Source organism: Labrus bergylta, chromosome 1 (genome assembly GCF_963930695.1).
Source record: "Labrus bergylta chromosome 1, fLabBer1.1, whole genome shotgun sequence".
Classification (NCBI taxonomy): Eukaryota; Metazoa; Chordata; class Actinopteri; order Labriformes; family Labridae; genus Labrus; species Labrus bergylta.
Window position 1 is genome coordinate 35053964 of NC_089195.1, and position 27117 is coordinate 35081080.

Below are 27117 nucleotides of genomic sequence, written 5' to 3' on the forward strand. Positions count from 1 at the left end.
CGCAGGCGCAGAAAGCCCCCGAGAGGCGGAGAGATAAACGTGATGTGACGTCACACACGGAAGCACTCCGCAGTGCTCTGCTCAACGCTTCACACAGTTTGAAATGATTTAGTGTGAACTTACTTTGGCCCGTGTTATGGCGATGCTCCCCGCAGCTGCAGTCTTTTATTTCCCCTGGGAGGTTAATAATGGAGCAGCTCAGGAAGGAGAGTCACTGAGGACATTCGGCAGGTAGTTTGTTATTGTTTGTGTTTGTTTTTCACCCCAAACAGACAAATCAATAACAACAACAAATGGAGAGAGAAACACATGAAGAGTTTTGGATTGCCTTGTATCTAAAACATTTGTTCATTTGACTTTTTCTAAATTCTACGGCGCCCCTGAAGTCCCAAAAAACGTGTTGTACTCACAAGTTATCAATATCTTGTGTGCACAGTAGATATGTAGGCTTCTTGTGGGCGGCAGTAGTTCAGTCTGTAGGGACTTGGGTTGGGAACCAGAGGGTCGCCGGTGCGGACCAAGCATGGAAGTTGGTCTGGTAGCTGGAGAGGTGCCAGATCACCGAGCACTGCCGAGGTGCCCTTGAGCAAGGCACCAAACCCCCTCCCCACCACCAGCTCAGGAGCGCCTGCTGAGGGCAGCTCCGTCACTCTGACATCTCTCCCTTAGTGTGCATGTCCATAGGATCCTGTGTGTGTGCATGTGTGTGTATACTTCAGCCTGTGTGTGTGTTCATGACTACAGAGTGTAAAAACTGAAATTTCCCCTCACAGGGATCAATAAAGTAAATCTTCATCTTCTTCTTCTTGTGCACAGGAGTTGGATAATATCTTGTGGCCATAACATAATAACTTGTACGCACAAGGTATTAACTTGTTCCCAGTAAATTTTACTTCGGAACATCAGGTCATTTATTCAGCTATAAACGCATTCCTAAATTAGTTTTATTTTTACTAATATCAAATAGAAAACAGTAGACAACAATTTAACTTTCCACCTACATTAAAAAACAAAGGTGTATTTCTGACTTAGACTCAAAAACCTTTTCAAAATAACGATGTTGCATCTTTTAAGTTATACACGTTCAAAAAGTCAGGATAAAATGAAATCATCCGGGCTGACTAAGACATTGATCCTCTCTGTTCATTTTTTCAGACTGGCCAGTTACCGACCCGAGGAGTCCAGGGCAACATTGTCTGCTCAGCATGCTTCAAAACAGCACCAGATGGTCGTCCACACGCTGTACGTGGAGCCCTTTGACCCCATAATTGGGGCCCAATATATAGTTCTGGGTGAGATAGAAAATGCTGAAGGTAAGGAAAGGCTCATTTTTTTGTGATTAATTATTATAATAATAATACTCCCCTCTTAAAATTCATTCATTGGCCAGCTCACTGGAAGCCTTCCTGGGGGGGTCAGAACGCTGCAGGGCTGCCAGGGGAGGGCTGCTGGAGAAGAAAGTCTATGTTAAGAGGTTTCACCGGCTTACATAGAGGCTTGAAGCCGTTTGGTGAAATTCTTGGTTTCATATCTGGGAACTATTATGTGATTTGCAGAAAAGCTTTTTAGCGCCCTCTCCTGACTCATGCTGGGATTACTCCAACATACGTTTACCTCATGATCTGAAACTTGTGAGAACATTGGGATCAGCAGAATCTGATTCGGCAACATTTCTCATCATTTGGGATTTTCTTACCAACACAATTTATTTTTGTATTATATTATAGTAATATTTTTACTAAAAGTTGTTTTTTACAGTGTAGACTTTTAAATAAAAACCTGTTATACCTGTCTTAACCTGTATCTTCTCTCCCTCCAGATGTGGGCGTGATGGTCCGTGCCCGTGTGCTGAACTGCGTTGACGGAGTGAACATCGCTCTTCTTCAGAGAGCCATCAACGAGCAGAGAAGCTTCTTCAGCGAGAGGGAGCAGAAACAGGCTGATGCTGCACAGCCTGAACATGTTACCTGAGCCGGCTCTCTTTTCTTTTGTTCAGGAAGTTTCTCGTGGTTCTCTCACTGAGTGTCAGGAGCACAGAGCCGCCTCTGAGTCTGTTTGGAAGACCCTTATACGAGCTCAGGTTAACTCAAGGAGTGTTTGGTTTGGTTAAGTTTCCTGCAGTTTGTCACATCGGATTTCTTTACATTATAAACTATTTTCTACAGAACTAACAGCTGGTTTTGGGTCCAAAGCTTACGACTTGGAGTCATTTTTTCCTCTCATATGTAACTTTGTGATCTGATGTTGTAGTGACCAATTTTGACAAACCCAATATGATCTAATAAAGTCACTTGAGGGATGAATGTGGAAGCTTTTTCAGACACTTCTCATCATATTCCGATTTGGGAATCTTCTATTATTTATTTAAATCAACTTTGACTTCACTAATTTTTAACCTTTCACGACCTCGTTCAGGCAGTCAACTCGAGCTGCACTGATTTTCACACCTGACATGCCTCATTCTCCACAATCACATGGATACACCTATAATCAAACACAAGTTTTAAAAAACCTTCACCCCCCTCCCTACAGTGTGCACTAATAAAGGAATGAGCTACTCAGACCAAAAATTTTATTTTTGGTCTTTGTATTCAGTTTATATCTGCTGTAAATTAGCATGAGTTTTAATGAGGATTCTGCAGCTTTTGGAGTGAGCCTCAAGTGGACACTTGAGGAACTGCAGTTTGTTTTTGCACTACTTTTTAACATACAAGGTTGTTGCTTGATATTTTCCCCCTCTTATGATTTCATATGAAGGAGTTTAACAGGTAAATAAAGTTGATCACATTTTAAAATTAATAAGGAGTGATTGATTTGTTGTTTTTTTTTTTTACAAATATTTAACTGACAGACCCTCTGATTTATTCTGACACCTCTTTGTCAGATCCTGCAATTAGAATTGCTCTTTAACGGATGTAGCTTCCTTACTCAATAACAAAGTAATGTATTACCAACAAGAGTTTTTATACACTAGATAAAGAGGAACCCATTATTTAACATCATTGAAGACCATGGACTGTAAATATTAACGGTCGAATCCTAAGTGACGTCAGCCATCTGTCCCATCGATGGCGGTCTCCATGCTGTAAATGCTGTCTCAGTCTAACTTCAGTCAACCTAATGACAGGCTGAGAGCTGGAGCTGAGGCGGGTTTTAAGACTCCTGACTAACCGTTACACCGCGCCCACCTGTCAATCATGTCAGCTACGCGTCTGTCTATGGTTAACACGAATCGTTTTCAAAATCAAAATGGAACCATTGAAAAACATTCACCCCCCGTACAGTGTGTGTCCATCGAGACATGAGCTAATCAGACCTATTTGTTGTTTTTTTAACCAGGCTGTAAACATGTTCATCTCTGCTGTAAAAACAGGCTTTTTAGAATGGGTGTGTATGTGACTTCCTGTGCTTCTGCAGCCAGTCTCTAGTGGACACTTGAGGAACTGCAGGATCTTTGCACTCCCGCGTTGGCTTAATTTTTCAAGACCTTCAAGGTTGCCGCTTGTTTAAGACCCAAAAACCTCCCGACACAGCTGCTTCAAATGTGCATTAAGAATTTCCCAATTGGAAACGTGCTTACAGTGGAGTCGCCCAGATTTTGTTTCAACTGAGTTCTTACAAAAACCTTCATGTTCCCTGTTTTATAAAAAGGCTTAACACTAATAAAAGAAAGGGAGTCCATGCTCTTCATCCATTATAATTTAAATTTATTGATATATCTTCATAAAGTATCAAACAAGACTGAGTTTAAAGTGAACAATGTCAAGGATAGCCCATGAGTAATACAGAATCAAATCAATCTTGGTAAAAAGCATTGCACCGTGTCCCAGAATCCCAAATAACACAACGATATCACAGATAAAATGAATTTATATTCTCTGGTTTTTTAAATAAAAATCAAAAAAACATCTTGCTCACATCAAACATTTTCGGTAAACAAAGGCAGCTCAGCAGCGATAATTTCGGCAGACAGAAAGCTTTGTGGTAGAAGACGTTTCCTGAGTCAAATAAACATCCTAAGAGATTCATTTGGCATTGATTTCTTATAATAGTACATATTTGACCAGCAAGGATCAGATAAGTATGTCGTAAAAATATCTAGAATCTTGCATATTTAGAGGTGTAACCAGATTCTTTGGAGGAGGCGGGCAGCATGGGGAGGCCGGACGATGGGTCTTTCCTGCAGCGATCCAGAGCTTGTTTGTAGTTGATCTTCTCCTTTGTGATTGGGTCGACAATATCCTTGATGTAGGTCGACTCTGCCTGCAGCTCCCTCATCATCGAGCTGTCGATCATCTTGTTCCCAATGGCGTCCATGATGCTCACTCGGCGACCTGTATTGGGATTGACGAGGCCTCCAGTCAGGTGCTGTGCCTCCATGTAGCGGAGGCCGGTGTCCTTCGGCATCCAGCCCTTCTGGATGGCCTCGCCCACGGACAAACACTCTCTCGTCATGGGGTCTTCAACACCCGCAAAGGCCTTTTGAGCATTGAGTAGCCGCTGGACTTGGCTGTCTTCAACGAGGCCTCGGGCCGTTGCCTTGTGAACCGTACATCTCTCGTTGGTGTTGATGTCAATGATGCCGCCTGTCGATGCCTGAGCCTCCAGAAGTCTCTGAGCCGTGCTGGGATCGATGAGTTTGCGCAGGGTGGCATTCCGAATTGTGTAGCAGGTCTCAGTGTTTGCATCCATTATTCCGGCCACAGGGTAGACTTCTGAGGGGTTTGGAGGGGCAGAATTCACTGTTGTGCTGGACTTTGGGATGATGGAGTTGAACTGAGGTTGCTTCTTGTTGTCACCGGCGACCAGCAAGGCGAACTCTGAGATGGGGATCTGGCCCTGTTTGTACTGCTTCAGCTGATTCTCCGTCAGTCGGCCTGCCTTCAGCGCATCTTTGATGGAGAACTGTTTTCCGCTCTTGCGATCCTGCAGCACGGATGTCTCCCCGTCGGGCCCCATGGAGGTGATCTCCTCCCAGTCGCACTCCAGCTCCTGCAGATGGATGTACTGGGAACGATCAATCAGGCCCTGCAGGTAGGCGTCATACGGGGACATGTCTTTGCCGGTGTCTGGATCCAAAATGGTGATTTTGGTGGAGACGTTGGTCTCTTTGGTCCTTGTCTCCACATGCTCCTCTTTCTGAAGGCTCATCAGAAGGTCCCGGAGGGTGCTGTCCCTCATGTGGATCTTGTCCTTTTCATCCAGGATCTGCCTCTCCAGGTGCTGCGTTTCGGACGACATCTTGAGGCTCTTCTGCTTGTTCATCTGTGTCCTCTCGCTGATCAGTTTGCTCTGCTGCTGGAACGACACACTGGTGTCTTGCCTCTTGGCTTCCAGAGTCCTGAGCTCCCGAGTGAGGTTGTCCTTGTCCCTCAGCAAGGCATCTCTGTTCAGAGTGAGGGTCGTCTCCTCCCTTGAAGTGCTCGACTTGCCGTTCAACATGAGGTTGACCTTATCATTCAATCGTCTGATTTCGTCCTCCAGGTCCTGTCTGGCAAATTTGGTCTGAGATGCCTGCTCCCTCAGGCGATCCCGCTCCGCCTCCACGCCCTGGTCTTTCTCGACACGGATGACCTCTTTATACACCGTCTTCTCTCCGGCCTTCTCCCTCTGAAGGATCTCGAGCCTAAGAGTGATGCTACGGATTTCTCTCTGGAGACGCAACATATCGCTGGTTTCCTTGTCCAACCCCGACCGCAGTCCATTTGTCGCCCTCTCCAACTTCGGGTCTCTTTCCACCTTCAGTAACTCCTCAACGATGATGCTTTCCTCGACGGGAGGTGGAGCGTTCTCCAGCTGCGTGATGCGCATTCGGATCTCTCGGAGTTCAGACTCGGCTTGGATCCTCTTTTGGCGCTCGTCGCTCTCTCTGAGGAGCCTGACTTTATCTTCAATCTGTGATCTAAGCTGCTGCAACTCCAGCTCGAATTGACGCCTGTTCTTCACCTCTTCGTCCAGGTTCCTGCTGAGCTTATCATGCTCAACCATTTGCCGCGGGTCCTTCTGCAAACGCACGATCTCCTGCATGACCACCTTCTCCTCGGGCTTCTGCCTCTCCAGCAGGATGTATTTGTTCTGCAGATCAAAGACCATCTCCTCGATGCTGCGCCTCAGCTGCGCCTCCTCCCGCACGTCTTTCCTAAGGCGGTCAGCTTCTTTCTCCAACAGGGGATCAGGCTCGTACTTGATGACTTCTCTCTCGACCAGTTTGGTCTCTATCTTGGACTTCTCGGCCTTCAGATCATCTCTTTCCCTCCTGAGTCTGTTCACCTGGTCACAGAGGGTGCTGTAAGTGGAGTGCGAATGGTTCACCTGGGTGTTCAGCCTCTGGATCTCCCGCTCATTTTCAGGGCTTCTCTCCTCCTTCACCACCTCTTGGAGAACTTCTTTCATCTCCACTTTGGGTTTCTCAGCCCGGAGGATGTTCACCTCAGACGTGACCTGGCTGATATTTTTCTCGAGATCAGTGTGCTGTTTGGTGGAGTCTTGGATGTCTTTCCTGAGCCGCATTATCTCCACCTCTGTGTTGGGGTCGATCCGGTAGAGCTCGTTGACAATTTCCTTCACCTCGACTTTGGGCCTCCAGGTTTGAACTTCTCTGTAGCGGCTCTGGAGCTCGGACAACTCTCTGGACAAAGAGTTGTTTTCGAACCTCTCTTTCTCTATGGTGGTTCGAATCGTCTTAGATTCGTTGATGAGCTCGGGGTCCTGTTCAATCTTTTTCACCTCCTTGGTGATAATTTTTGGCTGGATGTTTGGAATGAGTCTCTCCAGTGCGTTGATCATGCTCCTAGTCTGGAAGATTTCATCGTTGAGGAGCTTCACCTTGTTGTTCTCGTCGGAAATCTCCGTCTCAAACGTCCGCACCGCCTTCAACATCTCCGGGTTCTTCTCCACTTTCACCACCTCCTTCTTGACCACCCTCTCTTTGATCGGCGGCCTCTTCTGCTGGAGGATTGTGACCTCCGTCCGCATCTGTATATGCTCTCCGTCTCTCACTCTGATTTCATTTCTCATCCTTTCTATTTCGTCTCGTGTCTTCGCAGCCTCTACGTCCAGCTGAGGATCTTTCTCGAACTCTGTCACCTCTCTGGTCACCAGTTTTGGCGCGGCTTTTTGAAGGGTTTCCTCCTGGATGGTGACTTTTTTGGTGATCAACTCAAGCTCACTCACGGTGGTGCTACGCTTGTAGATCTCTTCATTTAGAATTTTCTGCAGGTCGGCCAAATCGCTCTCCAGTTTTGGGTCCCGGTAGTAGTGCAGCACTTCTGTCTCCTCGAAACGCTCCACTCCTCTGCGACTCTTCAGGGACAGCAGCCTCTCTTTATAGGTTCTTAACTCGACCTGGACATGAGTCGCCCTCTCCCTCTCCTCTTCGAGCTCCTTGGCCAGAGTGTCTAACTCCAAAGAACTCCTCTGCTGGCTTTCAAGCTGCACCTGCTGCTGTGCCACCATGGTGATTTTCTCGTCATTCTGCAGCAGGAAGAGCAAATGAAGTGAATGGTTACAGGTCAAGTGGAGGCCATCTGTGTTTTTTCAGTATTTTAGAGAACATATCTTAAAGGCTTTATATGCGTCACGGTGCATTGTTGTGTTAGCATGCTAATGCTAGTGATCTTTATTTTGCTCGTATCTTCACACAAATTTACCCGAAATGAGCGTGATCTAGAAACTCAGTTAAGCAGTGAGTACAGTATGCTATTCTTCTTTTCTCTAGTCAAGGAAATAAATCAGCAAACAGGACTTGAAACAGGTTATTGTTTTGAGTACACATACAGCGGTCAGCTGGCCGTCCCGACGATGTAAACAAACTGAAGATAGGACTCGGAAAACTCGGAAAGCATCACAGACAGTGGGACTCGGGTGTTACACCCATTGTAGACAGTCATGACTCACACAGTTATTTTCAGAGGATATACTTGATTTCTATTACAAGTGTGAAAAATCACATATAAAGCCTTTAAAGTCAAGTAAACAAAGTGCAGTTAAATTAACGGCTTGACGTCTTACGCGTGAAACAAGATTCTTAGCCAAGTCCATCTGCTTTTGCCGTTGGGAACTTTCAGCTGACGCTTCAGCGTAACGGTTGACCAGATCCCTTTCCTGTAGGAAAAATGAGCATACAGCAAATCCATCAGCATCCTTCAGCTTTAAATATATGTAAAAACAAAAAAAATAGAGAGTTGAATGTTACCTCTTTCTGGACAGCTTCAGTCAGTGTGGACAGGCGCGGTTTCTGTGCAACCGTTGCTCCAGAGTCCTCGAGTGTGCTGTTGTATTTGTCAACGTTGGTTTCATAATCCTGCACGGACACAACAACAAAAAAATCAGGTATGACTTTCCTTTTTTGTTGCAAAGAATAATCCAATCCAGCATGCTAATCTTAAACGTCGGTTTCAATGTGTAGAATATCTGCAAACAACTGTTTAATAAATGCATTTAAAAGTTATGAATCATGAGATATTAGATGGTTAAATGTGTTCATTTTAAACAACCAGAAATGCATTTCTTTTGTTGTTTTTTTGTAGCATTGTATTATCATGGATTTGAGCCTTACGCTGAGCAGACTTTGCAGGTCTCGAGACAGGTCGGTCACTCTGTCCATGTCGTCTCCCTTCCTCTTCAGGTCCTCTGCCACCCTCTGTGTGTCATTCAAAGAGATTTTGTTGTTAAAATAATCTTCTATTTGTACATAGCTTCTTTTAACAGATTTACTTGAGCGTCATGCAAAGAATAAGACATGAAGAAAAGAGTGGATGCTCCTGCTTTTTGGGTTTTTTGAGTCTCACCTCTTGAGAGCTCTGCTTGGCAGCGATCTGAGACAGGTCATCGTTGGGATTGATCTGGTCCTTCGGCAGGTTGTCCAGGAAAGATTTCAGGGATTTGCTTGTGCTTTGGAACTCCTGGTTTTTGCCTGCAGCGTCTTGTAAGATGTTTTCTCTATGATAAAAATTGTAAAAGTGCAGCGTTATGGTTACTTCAGTTCAAAGATCTGCTGAGTAGCTCAGGTTCTGGTCCTTTCAAAGCATTTGTAGATCCTCACCTCTCCTTCAGCTGGTTAGCCACATTAGCGTAGCGCGTCTGCAGCTGCTTGACCTCAGTCCTCTGGCGCTGGATGTCGGGGCAGTACTCCTGGTAGCCCTGTTGCAGAGAGCTGCACAGCTGATCCGTGGCCTCCAGATCTTGACTCAGCTTCTTCATGTCGTCCTGAGCCGCTGTCACAGCCTTCCGCTGATACTGAACACGGAAAGGAAGACGCGCAATGTCAAATCTGTCACATCAAAAATAGAGCTGATGAAAAAATACTTTTTTTGCAAAATGTCCTCACCTGGATGTCATCAGTGCGGGCTTGGAGAGCGTTTGGTACGTCAGGGATTGGACTGTCATCACTCAGCTTTTTCTCAAATCCAGAAACAAGGCCGTCCACCTTTTTGATCTGATTCTCCAGGCCGAGAGACGCATTAGCTCTGAAGAACGACACATGTACTGATGAGTGAACTGAGACCACAACATGACCATCAATAAGGTAAATCTAAAATCCCACACCATGCCACTGCTCATGTGAAACACCTCAAACCAAAACGTACTTCTTGTTGTAGAGGTCGGCGAGGGCAGCGATGCTGTCGTGCTTGTTGTTGGCAGTGCTCAGTTTGAGCGGCAGTCCCGAGGAGGTGACACTGGGGTCTTTGGACAGCAGCGGCTGCAGGTCAGCCTGCGCAGCCAACTTCTGCTTCTCCAGAGCCTTCAGAGCCTCGGCGGCTTGCTGTGAGGGGACACATGGAGATTATTTATGATACTGAAATCAAAGCTGAGAATGTCAGGACAGCCCGCCATTTACTAGAACACAGGCGAGTAAAGTCGTGTGAAAATGTCGGCTGTTTGCGTTCACACACGTCGCTCATTTTTGTGACATTTTCATGAGTTTTGTATATTTTTGAATCACCATCAAATTCTGTTTCATCAAATACCTGACATCTAATCAGTTTTAGTCACCGAGTGAAACAAGAAAAAAAATTTTGGTCCTGAAAGTGCTTTGATTGTGAGAAACAGTCGGTCTGTTTGGACGCCATTATTAATACAATCTGTGATTAGATTCACTTTTTTTTCATTTCTATTAGGGCCCGACTGATATGGAAATATTTTGGGCCGATACCGATAACAATCAGATACCGATATTTCTGCCAATATCTTTCTTAGATCTTTGTTCGATCTGTGGAGATAGATGGATTTAGATAAGCACATTTATTGCACAACGCACAACATTTGTGGACAAGAGATTCAGAATAACGAAGACAATGCATCCGTTGGTTAAAATAAAACATGTTGTCCTGTGCATCCTATGCAAATATTCCAAAAGTGAAAACATCAGCAACTTAAGAAGAGATGAAAAACACACTTCCTGGTGCTCTCCTCCGTGTGTGTGACTCTGCTCCTCTCACCTGCTGTTCTCTCAGCCTCTTGGCCAGATCTCCGGCCGGGTCACTGCGGTCCAGCGGGGTCCGCAGGCGGCTCAGCATGCTCTCCTCGGCGCTGGCCAGGTCGTCGTCAAGCTTGTCCAGCTGCTGGGCCAGCGCTGTGGCTTTGGGATCCAGCGGGGAGGAGGATGGTGCAGCTGAAGGAAGGGAACGAGAGACTTTTGTTTAATAAAGAGAAGAGTCTGAAGTGATCAGGAGTTCACGCTCTCATCCAGGTCTACACTCCCCCCCGCCCACTACGCTCTGCCAATGAAAGGCAGAGCGTCCAATCAGACTCAAAGCTGATCTTTTGCTCTTACTGACATTGTTCCCTTTTTCTAGATCCTTGCTTGTGTTGTGCTTACTCTCTGATGTACGTCGCTTTGGATAAAAGCGTCTGCTAAGTGAATTGTAGAATGTAAAGTGTGAGGAAGGCGCATGTTGATGGGGAACAAAAAAGGAAGAAAACAAATCAAAACGAGGCGCTCTTATCATGGAGAAGATGATGCTTTCATAGTAAAAAAAAAAAAAAAAGCAAAAACACATGAAGGACTTGTTCAAAACAAGCTGAGCAACAACGCATGTGAGGATGTTTATGGATGGATCTCATTTTAAGATGAAGGGGAAACTTTTTGTGCAAGTGCTCTCAAATACTTCATGTCATGATTTACAGAACTAATGAAGAGGATATGAAAGGTTGAATTTAAAGGTAATGACCTGATTGAACGGGCCTGGAGACGGCTGATTTGTTATTCTTCAGGGAAGCAGCGAGAGCAGCTCTCCTCCTCTTGATGTCTGTGAGCTCATCTCCCAGCCTGATGAGGGGACATGGACAGAGGAACATATGAGAATACAGGTCACTGCATTTTCCTGCATCGTTCATCGTAGCTACACAGCGCTGGTTTTACTCACAGGTCCACTTTGTCGATGGCGTCTGGATCGGGCGGGGGGATCTGGAAGCAAACTCCGGGGAAGGTTCCTGTGGACCCGTCGGTGGAGATGATGTCCCAGTTCTCAATGTCAGAGTTGGACTTCAGAGTGACCTTCTCCCCTCTGTTCAGAGATGCCTACATGACAACGATAAATAAAGAACATCTGTGAGTATCACTACAATCCTCTCAGGTGTGGATATGTCACCTCTTTGTTTACTCCGGACAAACAAAAGCACATTTATCAGTCGAAGAACCAAAAGAGGAGAGAATCATGTGAAGAGGCTCCACCTTGTCCGTCTCCCAGTCGCACAGGGACTCCAGCGTGATGGGTCTGTTGCCCGTGCTGCGCCGCAGCTTCAGGGGAGCGATGGTGGTGCTGCGTCTCCTCAGGTCGGCCAGCAACTGCTCGCTGTTCTGCACCGCCTTCTCCCCCGCCTGAGGAACAAACGACGAGGAAAAAATATGTCTCACACATACTCATCTCAAAAACACAAAGCGACAAATCCTCATCTCGAACGTTTTCCTGCAGGAAAAACCGTGCTGAAGTTCTTTAAATATGATATCTTTGTGATCATGTATTGGTTGATTAGTTGAAGTTTTTTGTTTTAACCACTTTCTCTCTCATCACTGTTCGTTGTCTACACGTGTTGGATGGATTTCTTTGACCGCACACCCAGATAGGACTCGGAAAACATCACAGACAGTGGGACTCGGGTGTTACACCCATTGTAGACAGTCATGACTCACAGAGTTATTTTCAGAGGATATACTTGATTTCTATTATATTTCAGTGTGAAAAATATTAAGCCTTTAATGTCTAATAATGTATTTCTTTGTATTTAAAGGTGTGGCTGCTCGTTGTTTGTGCGATTTTTTTAATTTGAACTACTTTCTGGTCCTGGTCGAATGAAGGCTTAAAAAAATGGCCAGGATGCTCTTTAATATGAACAATTTTTCGTTCCTGGTTAAATAAAAAAAATGAAAAAAATCTTCTTCACCTTCACAAATACATGTTTATAAATAGATAAAATGGAAGAATCTGCTCCCAGAGGGCGGTGTAGGTTTAATGTGAGCGCCCTGCAGTTTTTTGTAACCATGGCGATAGAGTGGTTGTGTACCTCCAGCTGCAGCTGAGTCTCTGAGTTGCTCTGTTTGCTGACCACCTTTGGGTCCAGGCTGTTGTTCAGTTTGGTCAGTGTCTCCGACAGCTGCTCCGTCTCCATTTGGTACTAAGAAGGGCAAAAAAAAGACAAACATGATTTAAAACAACAAATAATCCTTCTTTTTAAAAAATCATAAACGTGGACAAAAAGTAAGAATGACTAAATGAACTAAAAAAAAAACATGACACCTGTTAAGTCGGCGCCAAAGCCATGAAATCCTCCTGACACATAAAAACCACTTTGTGCTCCATATTTACCCTTTTGTACTCCTCCACATTGTCCAGGTGAGTCTCCTGACAGATGCAGAGGTTGAGGAATTTCTGCCACTCGTTCCGCAGAGCGTCTCTTTGCGCCTGTAAATGTGAGTTTTAAAAAGTTGAAAACCTCTTCTGTTTGTAAAGTTTGAGTCTTTTTTCCTGATGAAGGCTGCGTTACCTGTATCGTGGCGCTGGCAGGATGCTTCATGTCGACAAGTCTGTCTCCTTCATCCTGCAGTTTGTTCACCTCGCTCTCGTGGGACAGCAGGTTGTTGTTCTTAAAGTTCTGACGGAGCGAGAAAAAAACATCACAAACACATGAGTAACGTCTTTGACTCCGCCTTCATATTTAACCCTTTAGAAGGTGTCAGGACGGTTGCTGACCTCGTACTGCCTGCGGACGTCCGGCGGGTCCACCATGCGGTCGCTCCAGTCCTCACTTTTGATCTTATCTTGCTCCTCCCCCAGGAAGGCCAGCTCCTTGTTGCAGCCCTGCATGTACTCGTACAGGCTCTTCAGGTAGTGCTGACGCCACTTTGAGTTATCCTGAAAAGAGAGAGAAAATACAGATTACATTCTAATGTTCTTTCTTCGTCTTCATAGTCGACGACTTTTACTCCAAATCGTGCACAGAAAATGTTCCAGCTTCACTCACCAGGAGGTTGTTGTACTGTTTCTTCAGGGCTGTGTATTTCTCCTGAAAACACAAGAAGGCAACATGGCCGTCATGAAAATTTCAGAGTGATCCGGGAGAACGTGTTAAAGTGTTTTCATACACGTGTGCAGAGTGGTTTACCTTGCTGCCCGCTGAGGCGACGCAGAGCTGCGAGTTGTAGGCCTCCACCTCTTTGTGCAGGATGTTGTGAGCGGCGATCTGCTTCTCCAGGTCGGCCATGGTGGGGCCGTACTCTTCCGCGTTCACCTCTTTCTGAGAGCACACAGGAAGGACACAGTCAGCCACATGTTGACTTTAAAGAGGACATATTACCCCCCCCCCCCCCCCCTCCTCCACCTTTTCAAACAGCCCCCCTGTGGTCTAAATGAAACATCTGTGCTGTGCTTTGGTCAAAATCTAACATGAATCAAGCACCAGAGGAGGTTTGTGAGCCTGTATAAACCAGCTCTCTCAGAACGCTCCGTTTTGGTGTGTGTGTCTCTTTAAATGTAATGACCCCCTCCTGAGTTTTCCCCGTAGACATCACTCCTCTGTAGCGAGAATGAAAATGGCCGACCTAGTCTGAGGGTGGAGATATCACCGTCGTTTAAAAACCTCAGGTATGAGCTGCATGTCGAGCAGGACAGAGATCCTGATGTGTGATTGTCTTTAAAGGAGGAATGTGCGACTTTTTGATCCTGTAGCTGTTGCCCCTTGAGCACCAGCATGAAACCAAAACAAACTGCTTTCTGAGACCAAATCGTCGACGTTGATGCACGGGGTCAGGTTGTGATACTTACTTGCTTCTCGTTGAAAACCGGCCCCCACTCGATTCTGGGCATCAGCGACACGTCGTCTATCTGCTCGTAGATGTCTCGGTAGAAGAGGCAGTCCTTCAGCCAGCGCTCGTGGAGCTCAATGACACTGGAGGAGACGCACAGACATCCATATTAACACAGACTGTACGAGGGCAACACAATAAAAAACAGATATACGAATGCAAAGGGGAAAAATCAAACCTTGAATTTTAACGATGTATATTTCATTTCCTCTTTATTTACTTCCAGCATTTTTTTTTATAATCAAATGTATTTTTTCATATTGTTTTGTTCATGAAAATCAACCAAGGCACTCCCGGCTGGACTTTTCTAACGCCATTACCTCGGCGTCAGTCGCTCGTCCCTGTCCTGCTGGCAGTTGGTACTAAACACTGAAGCTACATTTTTAACTGAAACCCAGGAAAAGAAATAGACTCTCTCCTGTACTTGCATATTTTCACTGGCTCCCAGTCAGGTACAGGATGTGCAGGGTGGAGTTTAAGGCCTGACCCACACCTGTATATCTCTGATCTCTGACACCCTCAGCACTTTGGTCGCCTCTACGTCTTTGACTTATTAATTTAGTGTCCACTCACTCTCTGTCGATGTCTTTGGCCTGCGGGTGTTTGAGCTTCTTGGCTTTGTCGATGTCGAGGAAGAGGTCTTTGAGCAGACCCTCGGCCTCACCCAGCCGGTCTGAGATCTCCGCCTGGTGCTCGAAGGGCTGCTCCTTCTTGTCATTTTCAGCATCCTGGACGAGGCAGATCACAAATCATCAAGACAGAGCTTGCAGTTATAAAAGTGCCCTCAAGAAGGTGAGTGTGTGTGTGTGTGTGTGTGTGTTCTCACCACAGCCAGCAGCTCCTCAGACCGGAGGATGTCTTTCTCCACCGTGTCGGCGTTCTTCTGCATCTGGGCGACCAGTAGCTGCAGGTTTCCGGCCTGGGTCCTGCGAGGTGGGAGGAGAGAGAGTCAGAAAAAGTCAGATTGAAGTCTTCAAAAGTCGGCCTCTGAGTCTCAAACTCTCTAAATCTGAGGATTGACGTTAGACCCGTGGAGGGAGCTGGGATTTCCCTCAGATTGCATTTCAATACTTCTCACAAAAATATCAAAACAGAAAGCACATCTGAGCCGCTGAGTACAAAAAAATATACCCAGAGACGGAAGAAGGAAGACTAAGTGTGCACACCAGAAGCTGCTCCAGTTAACATTGAATGAGATGTATCACCACATGTGAGGTTTCAGGACCCGAGCCCTTCATCAGGCGGGATTTAAATTGCAGTTTTTAAGGTTTCTTTATTAGTACCTGAAGCTAAATCTGTAGTTTAGACAGGAATCCAGCGTCAAAGAGACAGATACAACACATTAAAAACAAATATCATCGATTACATCAGCTGAATATATCCAGACATGGTTAAAGTACTTCATCTTGAGCTCGCTTTGTTCTGCTCTAGCTGCAGGTATTAAAGAGTTCCTGTAGCGTTTTGTCCAAAATCGACGGCCAGAGCAGAGAAGCTGAAACTCCCCATTTAAGGGATGAGAGCGGTCGGTAAAAAAAGTGCTCGCCTCACGCTGCAGCTGTAAAGAAGAGAGAACCATCAGGTTGGATTGAGACTCTCCAATCAGTTTGCTCGCTCACTTGACAATTTGATTAAGAGCATTTTTTGTTTTTAAGAGTCAGGTTACCAAACCATGAAACAAGAGAAGAAGACAGATTCAATTGAAGCTCAAGAGAACAAAATCATCAGGGTTTTGTGAATATGAAAATGGGAACACCTGCAAGTTGCTCTTCAACACAACGGAGGGCAACGTCCTTAATATTTTAAAATCTTCTACATCTTGACGTCTCCATTTAATTCAACATTTGCACTTTCAAACCTGTTTCAAAGCTCCCGTCTCTAGTGTTACATAGATAAATAATCTGGTCACATCCAAACAATCACTCTGAATGTGACATGACGACCCCACATGTTGCTATTCTTGCTGTTTGAATTTGTGCAACAGGGCGGATTCTACAACCCGAACAGACTCCCTTTATCCGAGCTCTTAAAAACCTCCAATCGATGACCCTGATGTGTAAGACACCGATCCAAAGAATGTCGACGAACAATCATGCAGCTGGCAGGTTAACTGACCGACATACCGCGGCTTCCTCTGAGATCTGTCTCCACGAGGAGAAAGTAAGCATCAATGTCAGGCCGAGCAGATTTATGAGTCAGATAGCGACTTGAATCAGATTAATCTCCACGCAGCTATGAGATGATGGAGCGACACAGGAATGTAGAGACTCACTCAGCTGGTTCTTCAGCCGCAATGACAAACGCCCTCACTATCCCCGCTCACTCAGCAGGAGGGACAGGTATGTGACACACACACACACACGCACACACACACACACACACACACACACACACACACACACACACACACACACACACACACACACACACACACACACAATCAGACACATACACAGATACACATATCAGACATACAATAAATGGTGATGTTCACAGAAGGTATCTTAACGTGTTTTCTTTCTGAATATAAAAAACAATCCTCCGTTTATGAAATAGTGTTTTATGTGATTAAGGTTGTGTCTTGGTCTTGATAAAGGTGAGCGATTGTTCACAATAAGGCGTGTAGCTGACATGATTGACAGGTGGGCGTGGTGTAACGGTTTGTCAGGAGGTTTAAAACCCGCCTCAGCTCCAGCTCTCAGCCTGTCGTTAGGTTGACTGAAAGTTAGACTGAGACAGCATTTCCAGCATGGAGACCGCCATCGATGGGACTCCAGCGCCCCCTGCAGGGACAGACGGGTGACGTCACTCAGGCTTCAAACATTAACATTTACAGTCTAAGGGCTTTCTCGCTCCATGTCCTATTGTTTACGGTGAGAAGGCAGACTCAGAGGGCAGAACAAACACCTAGCTGTGGGAGTGTCACCCACCTGGGGGAGGGGCTACTGCCCTTTGTGATGTCATGAAGGGAAAATCTCCAAACGGCCTGTTTTGAGCACACATTTTCTGAAAAGTGGAGCAGGCTAAAGACGGAGAGGATGGACTTTTCTCATCATTGGGGGGTTTGTAGACAGACTAGAGACACTTATTAGTGTTAGAGAAACATGATGAAGTGTGTTTTATAAAATATGTGACCTTAAAAACCACCTCTGTTGGACCACCTGGACAAACCCATGAAGGAGTATTTACATCCCTAATAAATTTAAGTCCATAAATGAACCAAATACATGATTCAGGCTGTTGTCGAACCTTCTTGTAAAGTGTGATTATACTCACAAGATGTCGACCTTAAATTTGAAACCTCTAACTTCTAAATTGAGCCTGATGAGAGTGCAGGTTAAGGACACACATGGAGGGAGGTTAGCTGCACCAATCACATGATTAAACATCGAGTGTTTGTGTCCTTTGTGATCATGAATCTGCCTCACACACACACGCTGACCTGTGAAGAGGTCTGATAGAGAGTAACGGGCGTGTGAGCTGATCTGAGGTGTGTCTCCTGTACCGACTGTTTGCTCTGAACACAGCGGAGCCTTGAACACAAACAGACGACTCTGCTCTGGATAAAAGCAGACGACTGATACTGTAACTGTTTCACCCTGTTTTTTAACAAGTTGGTGGATTAACGTTAAACTCTCAGCAGCAAAGAATGAACCTTTGTTTCACATTGGCGTTTGATTCCATGAATGACCACAGCGGCTTCACCAGCAGCTACGACTGATTCGACTAGAAAGTAGGAGAACAGGACAAGCCGCATTATTTCCGAGGGCTTGTCTGCATTTTTTTTTTAAAGTTACAAAATCACAGAGCTCGTAGCACAAACACTCCCAACTCCTCCCAGCTCAACTCTTTAAGTCACTAAGTTTTATGGACTTTTATAGGAGCTTTGAGACGTTAAAAGATCACAAAGAAAGTGAAGCTGAACGTCGACTTTGTGAAGAGCAGTCCGGTTTATTGAAAGCTTGAAAGTAGACCTTCAAGGTTGACTCTTCTCTGCAGGGGGAAACTTTAAAATCGCAGCGACCAGATGAAAACAAAGGCCGACTCTAGGACCCAGACAGTCTGAGACCCTCAGACATTAAGTCACTTCTCCTTTCCTGCTGTCACACAGCCGGGTCAGGCGGGGCGGGGGGAGTGAATGGGCACCGACCTCCTGGCTAAGGCGTAAAATGATAACAATGGATCCTGAAAATCTGATCATGTGTGATCCCGATTGATTAAAACATTTCTCATTGTCACGACTTCTAACCGTACATAGCAGACCATTTTCAGGTGTGTGTGAACAGATGATAGTGCGCTCTCTTGGTGGGTGTGGAGGGAGGCAGGTTTCAGTTTAGGTAAATAGGCTTTGATGTAATCAGCTCCTAATCATATTCTGAAATTATTAATTGTGTATTTTGTTCTGTTTGTGTGTCTACCTGCTCGGTGTGGCTGCAGGTGGAATCAAGCTAATCGGCTAAATCTCAATGAGATGAATGTTGAGTTTGTACGCGGTCTCTGACAAACTAAAAAAACAAACTGAACATTCACCTCCTCGGCTTGGCTCCTGATGACGCCTTATCGTACAGCTCTACTGGTTAAAACGATGACGGATAACGCCTCAATGGTTTTTATTCATTTTCTATGGAGAGCTTGAGAGGCAGGCGGGCAGTGCATGTTGGGATGAGTTACAGCGAGTTTCAAGAGGAACTCACAGAACAGACCAGAGCTGTAGTCTATGCAAATGAGTCCAGGGACTAGCCGTGCGTTCATCCAATCAGGTTCATTCATTGAGGCTACGTCACCTATTATGTAACCTAGAGCAGGAAAACTGAAAAATCCAGAGTGAGTGGAGCGGTCCAGGAGAAAATCAGAACGAGTCCACTTTTCACTGGGTATAAACGCCCATCCTAGCATCCTCGATTGAAGGAGAGAAGATGTAACGTTAGCCTCCTTTTCTTTTCTGCCAGACTTCCTCTTGTGCAGGGGGGTTTCGGGTGGTGGTCGGACATCAAGTTAAGGTCAAAGGGCACGCCCAACAATAAATCAAATGTGTATTCCTCCTTGAATAAGAAATTGTGAATCTTTAGGTTTGATTTTTGTTTTTTGCTTTAATCTAGGATGGACTCTGTTTACGCTAAACTTCATGGGGCCGTCACGCAGCCGGGTCCCAGAAAGACCCCCCCCTTACCCCCTTTATGGGCGGCCCTGCATACACCCACCAACACCCACATGTTACCCTGAGTGCTGTGTGATCTCCTGTCATAAACGACCGATGTTCAGTTTTTCAAAGCAAGAAATAAAGAAATATGTTTCTGGTCGTCACTATATCAGATTTATAAACTTCCAGACGATGCGACTTCAAGTCAAACGGTATTAAAAACACCGCCACAGACACAGAAACAGAAGTCGTAAGCTCCACATGTTGAGTCGTTTATTGTTTTTAATGAGCAGAAACTGCAGACAAACTCCTGCACATGAAGTCTGAAAACACTGACAACATATTTGTTTCATTCAGACACTGCTCTCTCTCTCTCTCTCTCTCTCTCTCTCTCTCTCTCTGTCTCTCTCTCTCTCTCTCTCTCTCTCTCTCTCTCTCTTGCTCGCTGCAGCATTCGTTAAAAATAGGACCAAATATGTGACCTTTTTGTAAAGCTCTGATACTTTTGATTGATTAAATAATGATTTAATATTGTTTTAAAACATGTGGTGTCAGAGTCGTGCCTAGCAGACAACATTTAAAGTCATTTTTTCAGATATTTGTTGATTTCCTGCTTTTCATTTTCTGATTGCTGCTCGGACACAAACGCAGCTCGGGCTCTATCAAACAAATGTTTTAAAGATGAGTCACAAATGAAATAATCATTACCTCCATTCGTCTACTTTAAACGTCTCTTTATTGATTTAACGAGCTGACTCTGTGTCGCAACATGAAGTACAGTTTGGGAACCAACGCCCACACGGGAGGCAGAAACCAGCTGAGCCGCCTCGACTGCCCAGCCCTCATCACACCTCAGCACCACACCTCAGCAAGGAGACAGAACGTCCACCGTGAGGCCACAGGCCGGACACCCCCCCCCCCCCTCATGACGAGTCACTGTTATGCAACCGACATGACAAACACTCATCCTATGGCGTCGTATCAGAGGTGATCCTGTGACTTCCTGTGATACTTTAAGATATTCTCTGAGTTTGAATAAAACTCAAAAACTTGAAGCCGTCTTTTAAAACTTGATGTGAATAACATCAGTCGAGGACAGCGTTCAACGCCCCCCCCCCCCCGATCAAACCTGCATAAACTCAAATCTTAGTGACCTGAGCTCAAGTCAGAAACATCTAAATACACAAATTATAGATTTATACATATTTTAAGTCCTCATGAACTTCTTATGTTGAGATATTAAAAAAACAGAAAACAAGCCTCAGATGCTTCAAATAAGAGAAGAAAAACATCTGCCAACGAGGGAGAAAGTTAAAACACCTATGCTAAGCTTATTTTTTTATCATATCATCAATTCAGGATGTATTTTCCAAGTCATGACTTTAAAGGGTGTGTGTGTGTGTGTGTGTGTTCGAGAGAGAGAGAGAGAGAGAGAGAGAGAGAGAGAGAGAGAGAGAGCAAATTTCTACATTGCACAATAAGTTGTCGAAATGTTTTTGCAATTTTTTGGGGAACTTAAAACTAAGAAATCACCCAACGTTGGAGGTCTAAGACTTTTAACTTTGTGTTGCCATGGCATCAGAACAGCTATGATTTGAGTTAAATCATCTGTTGTCATGACAACCAACACTCCCCCCCCCCAAAAAAAGACACAAGAACGTACAAGAGCCCCTTTGAATCACTGACTGGTATTAACACATTTTCTCCATGAAGGAAACACAGAGGAGTCTTTATTTTTGTGTCGTTTGAATTTCTTAAACATGGAGGTGAAAGTCGACCCTTGAGGTGACATTTTCTTTGGATTTGTCCTCCTCACAATCCTCTCTGTGACTTGTTCAGGAAAAGCACACTCGAGTTCCCCTCTCGGTGTTTACAGAGTAAACCTGAGCTCAGGGCTCTGACAACACCCTGACTAACACCTGAGCGAGCTCTAACCATCACTCTTCAAATCAACAGTTTAAAATCAGTGTCCTTCAGCCTCAGTGTAACACAAACTGTGGAGGAGAACGAGGAAACACGAGGAGGGGGGGAGGGGGGGGCCTGAGATAAAGTGTCACCACACACACATTCATTCATGCATTACATTCAATAACTCCTCAGGGAACAAAAAGGGAAACTCACTTGTTCATCTTGAGCGTACTGTCCTTACTTTCCTTTTTCTTAAACATCTTGGAGGTCGTGGGTGGGTGGGGGGTCACGCAGAAAAATCCCACAGAAATATCTCTTTTTTTTTTTTTTTTTTTTACTCCTTCTTCGTCTCCGTCTTCCTCACCCTGTGACTCCTGCTCCGTTTCTCCTCTCCCTTTGGTTTCCTCTCAAACACACACATCAGAGGCTCCTCCCACACCACGTTAACAGGTGCGTCGCACGCCCCTCACATCCACCCAGCAGAGAGAGAGAGAGAGAGAGAGAGAGAGAGAGAGAGGGAGAGAGGGAGAGAGGGAGAGAGAGAGAGGGAGAGAGAGAGAGAGAGAGAGAGACAGAGAGAGAGAGAGAGACAGAGAGAGAGAGAGAGAGAGAGACAGGGAGAGAGGGAGAGAGGGAGAGAGAGAGAGAGAGAGAGAGAGAGGGAGGGAGAGAGAGAGAGAGAGAGAGAGGGAGAGAGAGGGAGAGAGAGAGAGAGAGAGAGAGAGAGAGAGAGAGAGAGAGAGAGAGAGGGAGAGAGAGAGGGACCGGACAGACCTGTTCCCTTGCACTCTCCTTTTTCTCCTTACGTCCTGCCCTTCCTTTTCATCGGGGCCCTGACACACTGTCACATGTCTCCTAGGGAGCAGGGGCCCTTCAGGCGCTGGGGGGGGGGGGGGGGGGGGGGCTCTGGGTTCCTGCAGGGAGTCAGACACACTAAACATTTTGATTCACATCAATGAAATGTGCTTTGTGAAATCTTGTGAAAATCTTTGAATGAATATTGAATACTTCCTGTCCTCGACCTCACTAAAACACAGCCGGTTCACTTTTAAGGTCAAAGGTCAGGAGTGTGATGACAGGGTTTAGGTAATCAGCTGATTTAAAGAAGTATTACACCTCTCTATCGTCTGTCCCACCTGACACTTTATCGTTGCATAACAGTTGTGAAAATGTAAAATAGATCAGCAAATGCAAAAAAATAAATCCACATACGAGTAGATGAATCCCATATGAGTAACGAAGTCGACCAAATTCAGAGACAGAGGGCACTGGATATGGCCTGTAGAGGTTATGTTGAGCGCCCCATGGACGGAGGCTGTAGTCCGCGGGTTCGAATCTGACCTCGGCCCTTTGCTGCACAAATGTGAAGATGGATCCTTCAATAAAAAAGTCAAACGGTTTCGATACAACAGAAGAAAATCAGAAAGTCCGAGGGATACAATATATGATTTATTGTTTTTAAAGATTTTTAGGGGCTTTTTATTGAGAGATAGGACAGTGGATAGAGTTTGAAATAAGGGAGAGAGAGAGAGAGGAGACATACATGGGGCGTGCACACTAACCACTGGACCACCAGCGCGCCCATACAATCTTTTTTTTATGAGCAAAAATTTAAAGCAAACTTCTTCAGAAATCAGAATTTACGAAATCAGAAATACTTTATTAATCCCGGGGGGGAAATTTGTCTGAATTGCCTTAAATACGTAGCCAGCGTTTCTGCGTCACTTCCTGTTTGTAACAGACACATAAATAACTTCCCTGCATCTTTCTGAGACACCAGAAGGATCACCGCTTGCTGTCTCCTTCTCTTGTGGAAGCTTCTGTGGGGCGTCAGATATGCTACATAGTGGTTAGCGTAGCGTAGCGGCTTCCTGTTCTGTCATCGCCCCCCCCCCCTCTCCTCCGTCCAACATGTCCCTCTCTCTCTCTCCAGCCTGTCCTTTCCATTTAAGGCAAAAAATGGCCGGAAACTATGAATCTGTAAGTTAGAAAATAAAGAGATTATATCGCTTTAAATGAAAAAGTCTGAATGTACGGGGCACTTTTGACAACCTGACCGTGTTTACAGTAAACACTGGGAAGGAGTGAAGACCAGCTTTGGCCAAAACAGGAAGTCTTTGTTACGTCATACGGTCCACATTAAGGTGGTGTTAATGGTTTAAGACGTCTTCATACATCACACAGTCCTGCATACAGGATCAGGGCGTTTTCTCTGCAGCGTTATCAACAAAAGGGAACCGTGGCGAGGAATGCAGCGTGGCAGCTTTCTTCGCAGAGAGAGAGAGAGAGAGAGAGGAGAGAGAGAGAGAGAGAGAGAGACAGAGACGAGAGAGAGAAGAGAGAGAGAGAGAGAGAGAGAGAGAGAGGAGAGATAGAGAGAGAGAGAGAGAGAGAGAGAGAGAGAGAGAGAGAGACAGTCTCTCTCTCTCTCTCTGGGTGTGTCCACCTGTCTGGAAACACAGATACTCTTTCTGTTGCTACGAGATACCGAGTGTTGTGCTTCAGTTTTCACCTCCTATCTACACCACAGCCTGAATAATAAATACTTTTAAAGTTCTTTTTTGGGCCTCTGTGGGTCATTATCTGATCGGACAGCTGGAGAGAGACAGGAAATGTTGGGAGGAGAGAAAGTGAGGGATGACATGTAGCAAAGGGGCCGACGTCGGATTCGAACCCAGGGCCTCTGTTTATAGGGACAAAACCGCTAGGCCTAACCTGTTATTTTATTGTCACATTTCCAAACTGCTTAAACACATCGTGAAGATAAAGGCTGTCAGATAAAGCGATTTTACTTTTTTTAGGCGGCTATGGTGCATCCTGGTTATGGGGGCCGTTAGGGGCCATTAGGGGCCATTAGGGGCCATTAGGGGCCGTTAGGGGTCTTTAGGTAGGGTAGGTAGGATCAGCTGTTGGAGCCTGGGTCTGTTGAAGGTGGCAATGCTGTTCGGGCTGGGAAGGTCGAGTGGTAAAGAAGGTAACATGTAGGAAGCTCTGGTTGTGGGTATGGTGGGCGGGGAGAGCTGGCATGGCATGGTGGGGGGGGGGGGGGAGGAGGTTCCCACTTGTCCTGGCTCTCGCTGCCCATTGGTCTACACGGTTGGGAGGGGCCCAGCCTGGGTCAGCTGAAGGGGGACGATGCTGTTTTGGTTGCCGTGGCGACTAACGGCCATAGGGTCAGGTTATGTAACTTAGGATATCGGGGCATGACTGGAGCAAAGGGGGTGTCTTCACTGAGCCCTTTAACCTTTCATTAGGTCACAAGTATCCTGTGTTTATTTCACGTACTGTGCCTCCAGGTACGTTACACACCTGAGCAGAGAGGAAACAACAGAAGGTGGAAACCCGGCAGAGGGTGTGTCCGTCTCTTAACTACACACAGCAGACAAACAAAGCACGGTTGTCTGGTTTACCAAAGTACATTTCTTACAAAGCTTTGATGACTGTATCCTACCCGGCCCTTTATTTAGAGCAAACACAGCGAGGTACAAAAGACGAGGGAATCAATATGAGATAACCACAATACCTATGATGAAGGGCGTCATGGGGGGGGGGAGGAATGGGGCCGCCAACGCGACCGCCCTATCCATTAAATACAGTAAAACTAAATTTATCAGAACCTTACAATGGACTGAACTTTCCTATGAATATATTTTAAACAGATCCAAATTGTGTAACTTAAAAGTCTATCCTTGTTGGAGACAGAAAGGGTTCAAAATAATTAAATTAATTTGCGTATGTGTGCCCCCACCCCCCACCCCCCCCCCCCCCGAGTATATCTGGGCCACCCCCCGTCAAAAAAAGTCTGCACACGCCCCTGCAGAGGATAGGAAAACCGGAAGGACTACTCAGGACTCTGGCTTATCTTTTTAGTTTTCATAACGTAGATAAGAATGTATGTCTCCCTCATCAAGGCACAAACATCTTCTTCACATAGCTGCGTGTGGTTTGTAGTGACACAGGATGTGTGTGTGTGTGTGTGTGTGTGTGTGTGTGTGTGTGTCATGATCATGATGACAGACGGCAGATAACTCCTCAGGTAAGGGAGGAGTACGGAGGGTGGGGGCGACAGGCAGGGGCGTCGTAGTGCGGGGGAAAAGTGGGACTGACGAGCCAGGGCCCCAGTGGAGAGGGGGGCCCTTCATGGGCCTGAAATAAAAATGTATTTTCTTATTTCGCTTTTTTCTCTTAGTTATAACCACATTAAGATCACTGAAATTGTCTGAATAAATAAACAAACATTCAGCATTCCTTGTTGGAAAAATGTGGAGTCTGTCTCAAAGATTTTTGTAAACTGTCAATTCGTATGATATCAATGTTGTCGCGCTAGCATCAAAACTGAGTCCTCTACTTCTGCTCAAAAAACAACATTTTTAACGTCAGGTGAGACAAATGATAATGCAGTGTAAGAAGAAGTGAAGTCAGAACTGAGAAGAACTACAGCCTCATTTTAAAGTCATGCTGACAAGTGTGGTGGAATCTAATTCAGTAAGCTAACCAATAAGATCACTTTAGACAATAAAAGCCTTTACAACATTAACTAAAGCAAGTTAATAAGTAAAATAATGCTGCTGGGAATGCTTCAAATGTCTGAAAGATGCATTATGTTACAAAGTTTTATTATTTTTAAACTATGAGGAAATATTAGTGATTATTTATCTTCCATTTTCAACATTTTCAATGTTTTTATGGGTCATTTGTGTGATGGAGGTGGGCCGTGGTAGGGGCCCAATGTGATATCTTTTCATGGGGTCCGGAGTTCCTAGCGACGCCGCTGGCGACAGGTGATTCATCATCACCCTCAATGTAAAACGTCACTTTTCATATTTAAATGCATTAAGGGGACGATGCTTCTGATTAACAAATATTCATAGATCCATATTCACACCCCGCGGAGGCATCTCACACACCCAACAACAAGTCAACAAAGACGCCACACCTCGTTACCCTCCCGTCATTACTTCATCTGGAGCTGATGTTGTCAAATGTTAATTCTAATTGAATGAGGACAGATCACATTCATCATGTCAGCAAGTATCATCCATGTAACTACGCCGGTATAAGCACAAAAGCTACATTTCTCGCAGACAATTTTACAAACAAATTGGACAAAAATTAGCTAATAAAAAACTGCAGGATGAGCCAGAAGCCCCCAGGAACAGACACCAGAAGGGGAGGACACAATGGGTTTGTTTTTAACTAATGTTTGAGTTTTATTTCCAAGGTTAAAGCAGGGTTGGTCATTTTCGGGAAAACTAGCATGATTTTGAAAGTAGCATTCCCTCAGTGCACCGTCTACAACCCCTCCCCCTCCCCCTCCCCTCTGTCCCCCCTCTAAAGAAGTGGACCTCAGCTCATCGTTCATCGTGTAGAAACATCGTCTCAAAAAGTTGATCTGCAACGCTAGAATTAATAACCATTATGTTAACATGAATAAAAATATTTCTGCCCCCATGTGATGCCGATTCTGACGTCAAGTCGGGAAAACGAGGGGACCTCATTCTTTTTGAGTTGTTGCTCCGACTTAGTAGGTGTTCATGTCCGTTTTTCGGACGTTTCTGACACCGCATGAATGCACCATTACCCTGCTACAGAGGAGGGATTTTCTTTGTTCCTTATTCAGAAGCACCTGAGTTATTAATTTCTGTCAGGACCTGAAGACAATTACACCAAAATCTTAAAAAGTGGATCTGGAGAAAACTAACATCCCCGACTTTAAATCGTTCTCACAATCCCTGACGCCTCGCTGGATTCAACAAAGAAGACACAGTGA

At 45.3% G+C, this 27117-nt stretch overlaps 2 protein-coding genes across 2 annotated transcripts; one reads left to right on the forward strand and one right to left on the reverse strand.

Annotated features, from left to right (window-relative positions):
• Positions 1-48: 48 nt before the first annotated feature.
• On the forward strand, positions 49-2303 carry ten1 (TEN1 subunit of CST complex). The gene is made up of 3 exons (XM_020656545.3): positions 49-231; positions 1156-1313; positions 1820-2303. The coding sequence occupies exons 1-3, from the start codon at positions 137-139 to the stop codon at positions 1969-1971; spliced, it is 405 nt and encodes a 134-aa protein (XP_020512201.1). The 5' UTR covers positions 49-136; the 3' UTR covers positions 1972-2303.
• A 1387-nt stretch (positions 2304-3690) lies between these two features.
• evpla (envoplakin a) lies at positions 3691-21725 on the reverse strand. Its single transcript, XM_065959898.1, has 22 exons — positions 21561-21725; positions 15129-15228; positions 14876-15030; positions 14262-14385; positions 13603-13734; positions 13462-13503; positions 13191-13352; positions 12985-13092; positions 12807-12902; positions 12505-12615; positions 11675-11821; positions 11367-11521; positions 11172-11269; positions 10440-10612; positions 9588-9763; positions 9329-9467; positions 9044-9237; positions 8790-8940; positions 8558-8641; positions 8195-8302; positions 8011-8103; positions 3691-7473 (listed from the first exon to the last, which is right to left on the reverse strand). Exons 1-22 carry the CDS (start codon positions 21605-21607, stop codon positions 4099-4101), a joined length of 5970 nt encoding a protein of 1989 aa, XP_065815970.1. The 5' UTR covers positions 21608-21725; the 3' UTR covers positions 3691-4098.
• Between the last annotated feature and the right edge of the window lie 5392 nt (positions 21726-27117).

What these genes read in the sequence shown, in the direction of transcription:
- evpla (XM_065959898.1), bottom strand. Translation starts at nt 21,607, where the DNA reads ATGTTTAAGAAAAAGGAAAGTAAGGACAGTACGCTCAAGATGAACAA. An exon ending in CTGAGGAGCTGCTGGCTGTG is followed by an intron (nt 15,031 to 15,128) that starts GTGAGAACACAC and finishes TGCCTCGTCCAG; the next exon opens with GATGCTGAAAATGACAAGAA. An exon ending in AACAGTACAACAACCTCCTG is followed by an intron (nt 13,353 to 13,461) that starts GTGAGTGAAGCT and finishes CTCTCTTTTCAG; the next exon opens with GATAACTCAAAGTGGCGTCA.
- ten1 (XM_020656545.3), top strand. Translation starts at nt 137, where the DNA reads ATGGCGATGCTCCCCGCAGCTGCAGTCTTTTATTTCCCCTGGGAGGTT. An exon ending in TCACTGAGGACATTCGGCAG is followed by an intron (nt 232 to 1,155) that starts GTAGTTTGTTAT and finishes TCATTTTTTCAG; the next exon opens with ACTGGCCAGTTACCGACCCG. An exon ending in TGAGATAGAAAATGCTGAAG is followed by an intron (nt 1,314 to 1,819) that starts GTAAGGAAAGGC and finishes CTCTCCCTCCAG; the next exon opens with ATGTGGGCGTGATGGTCCGT.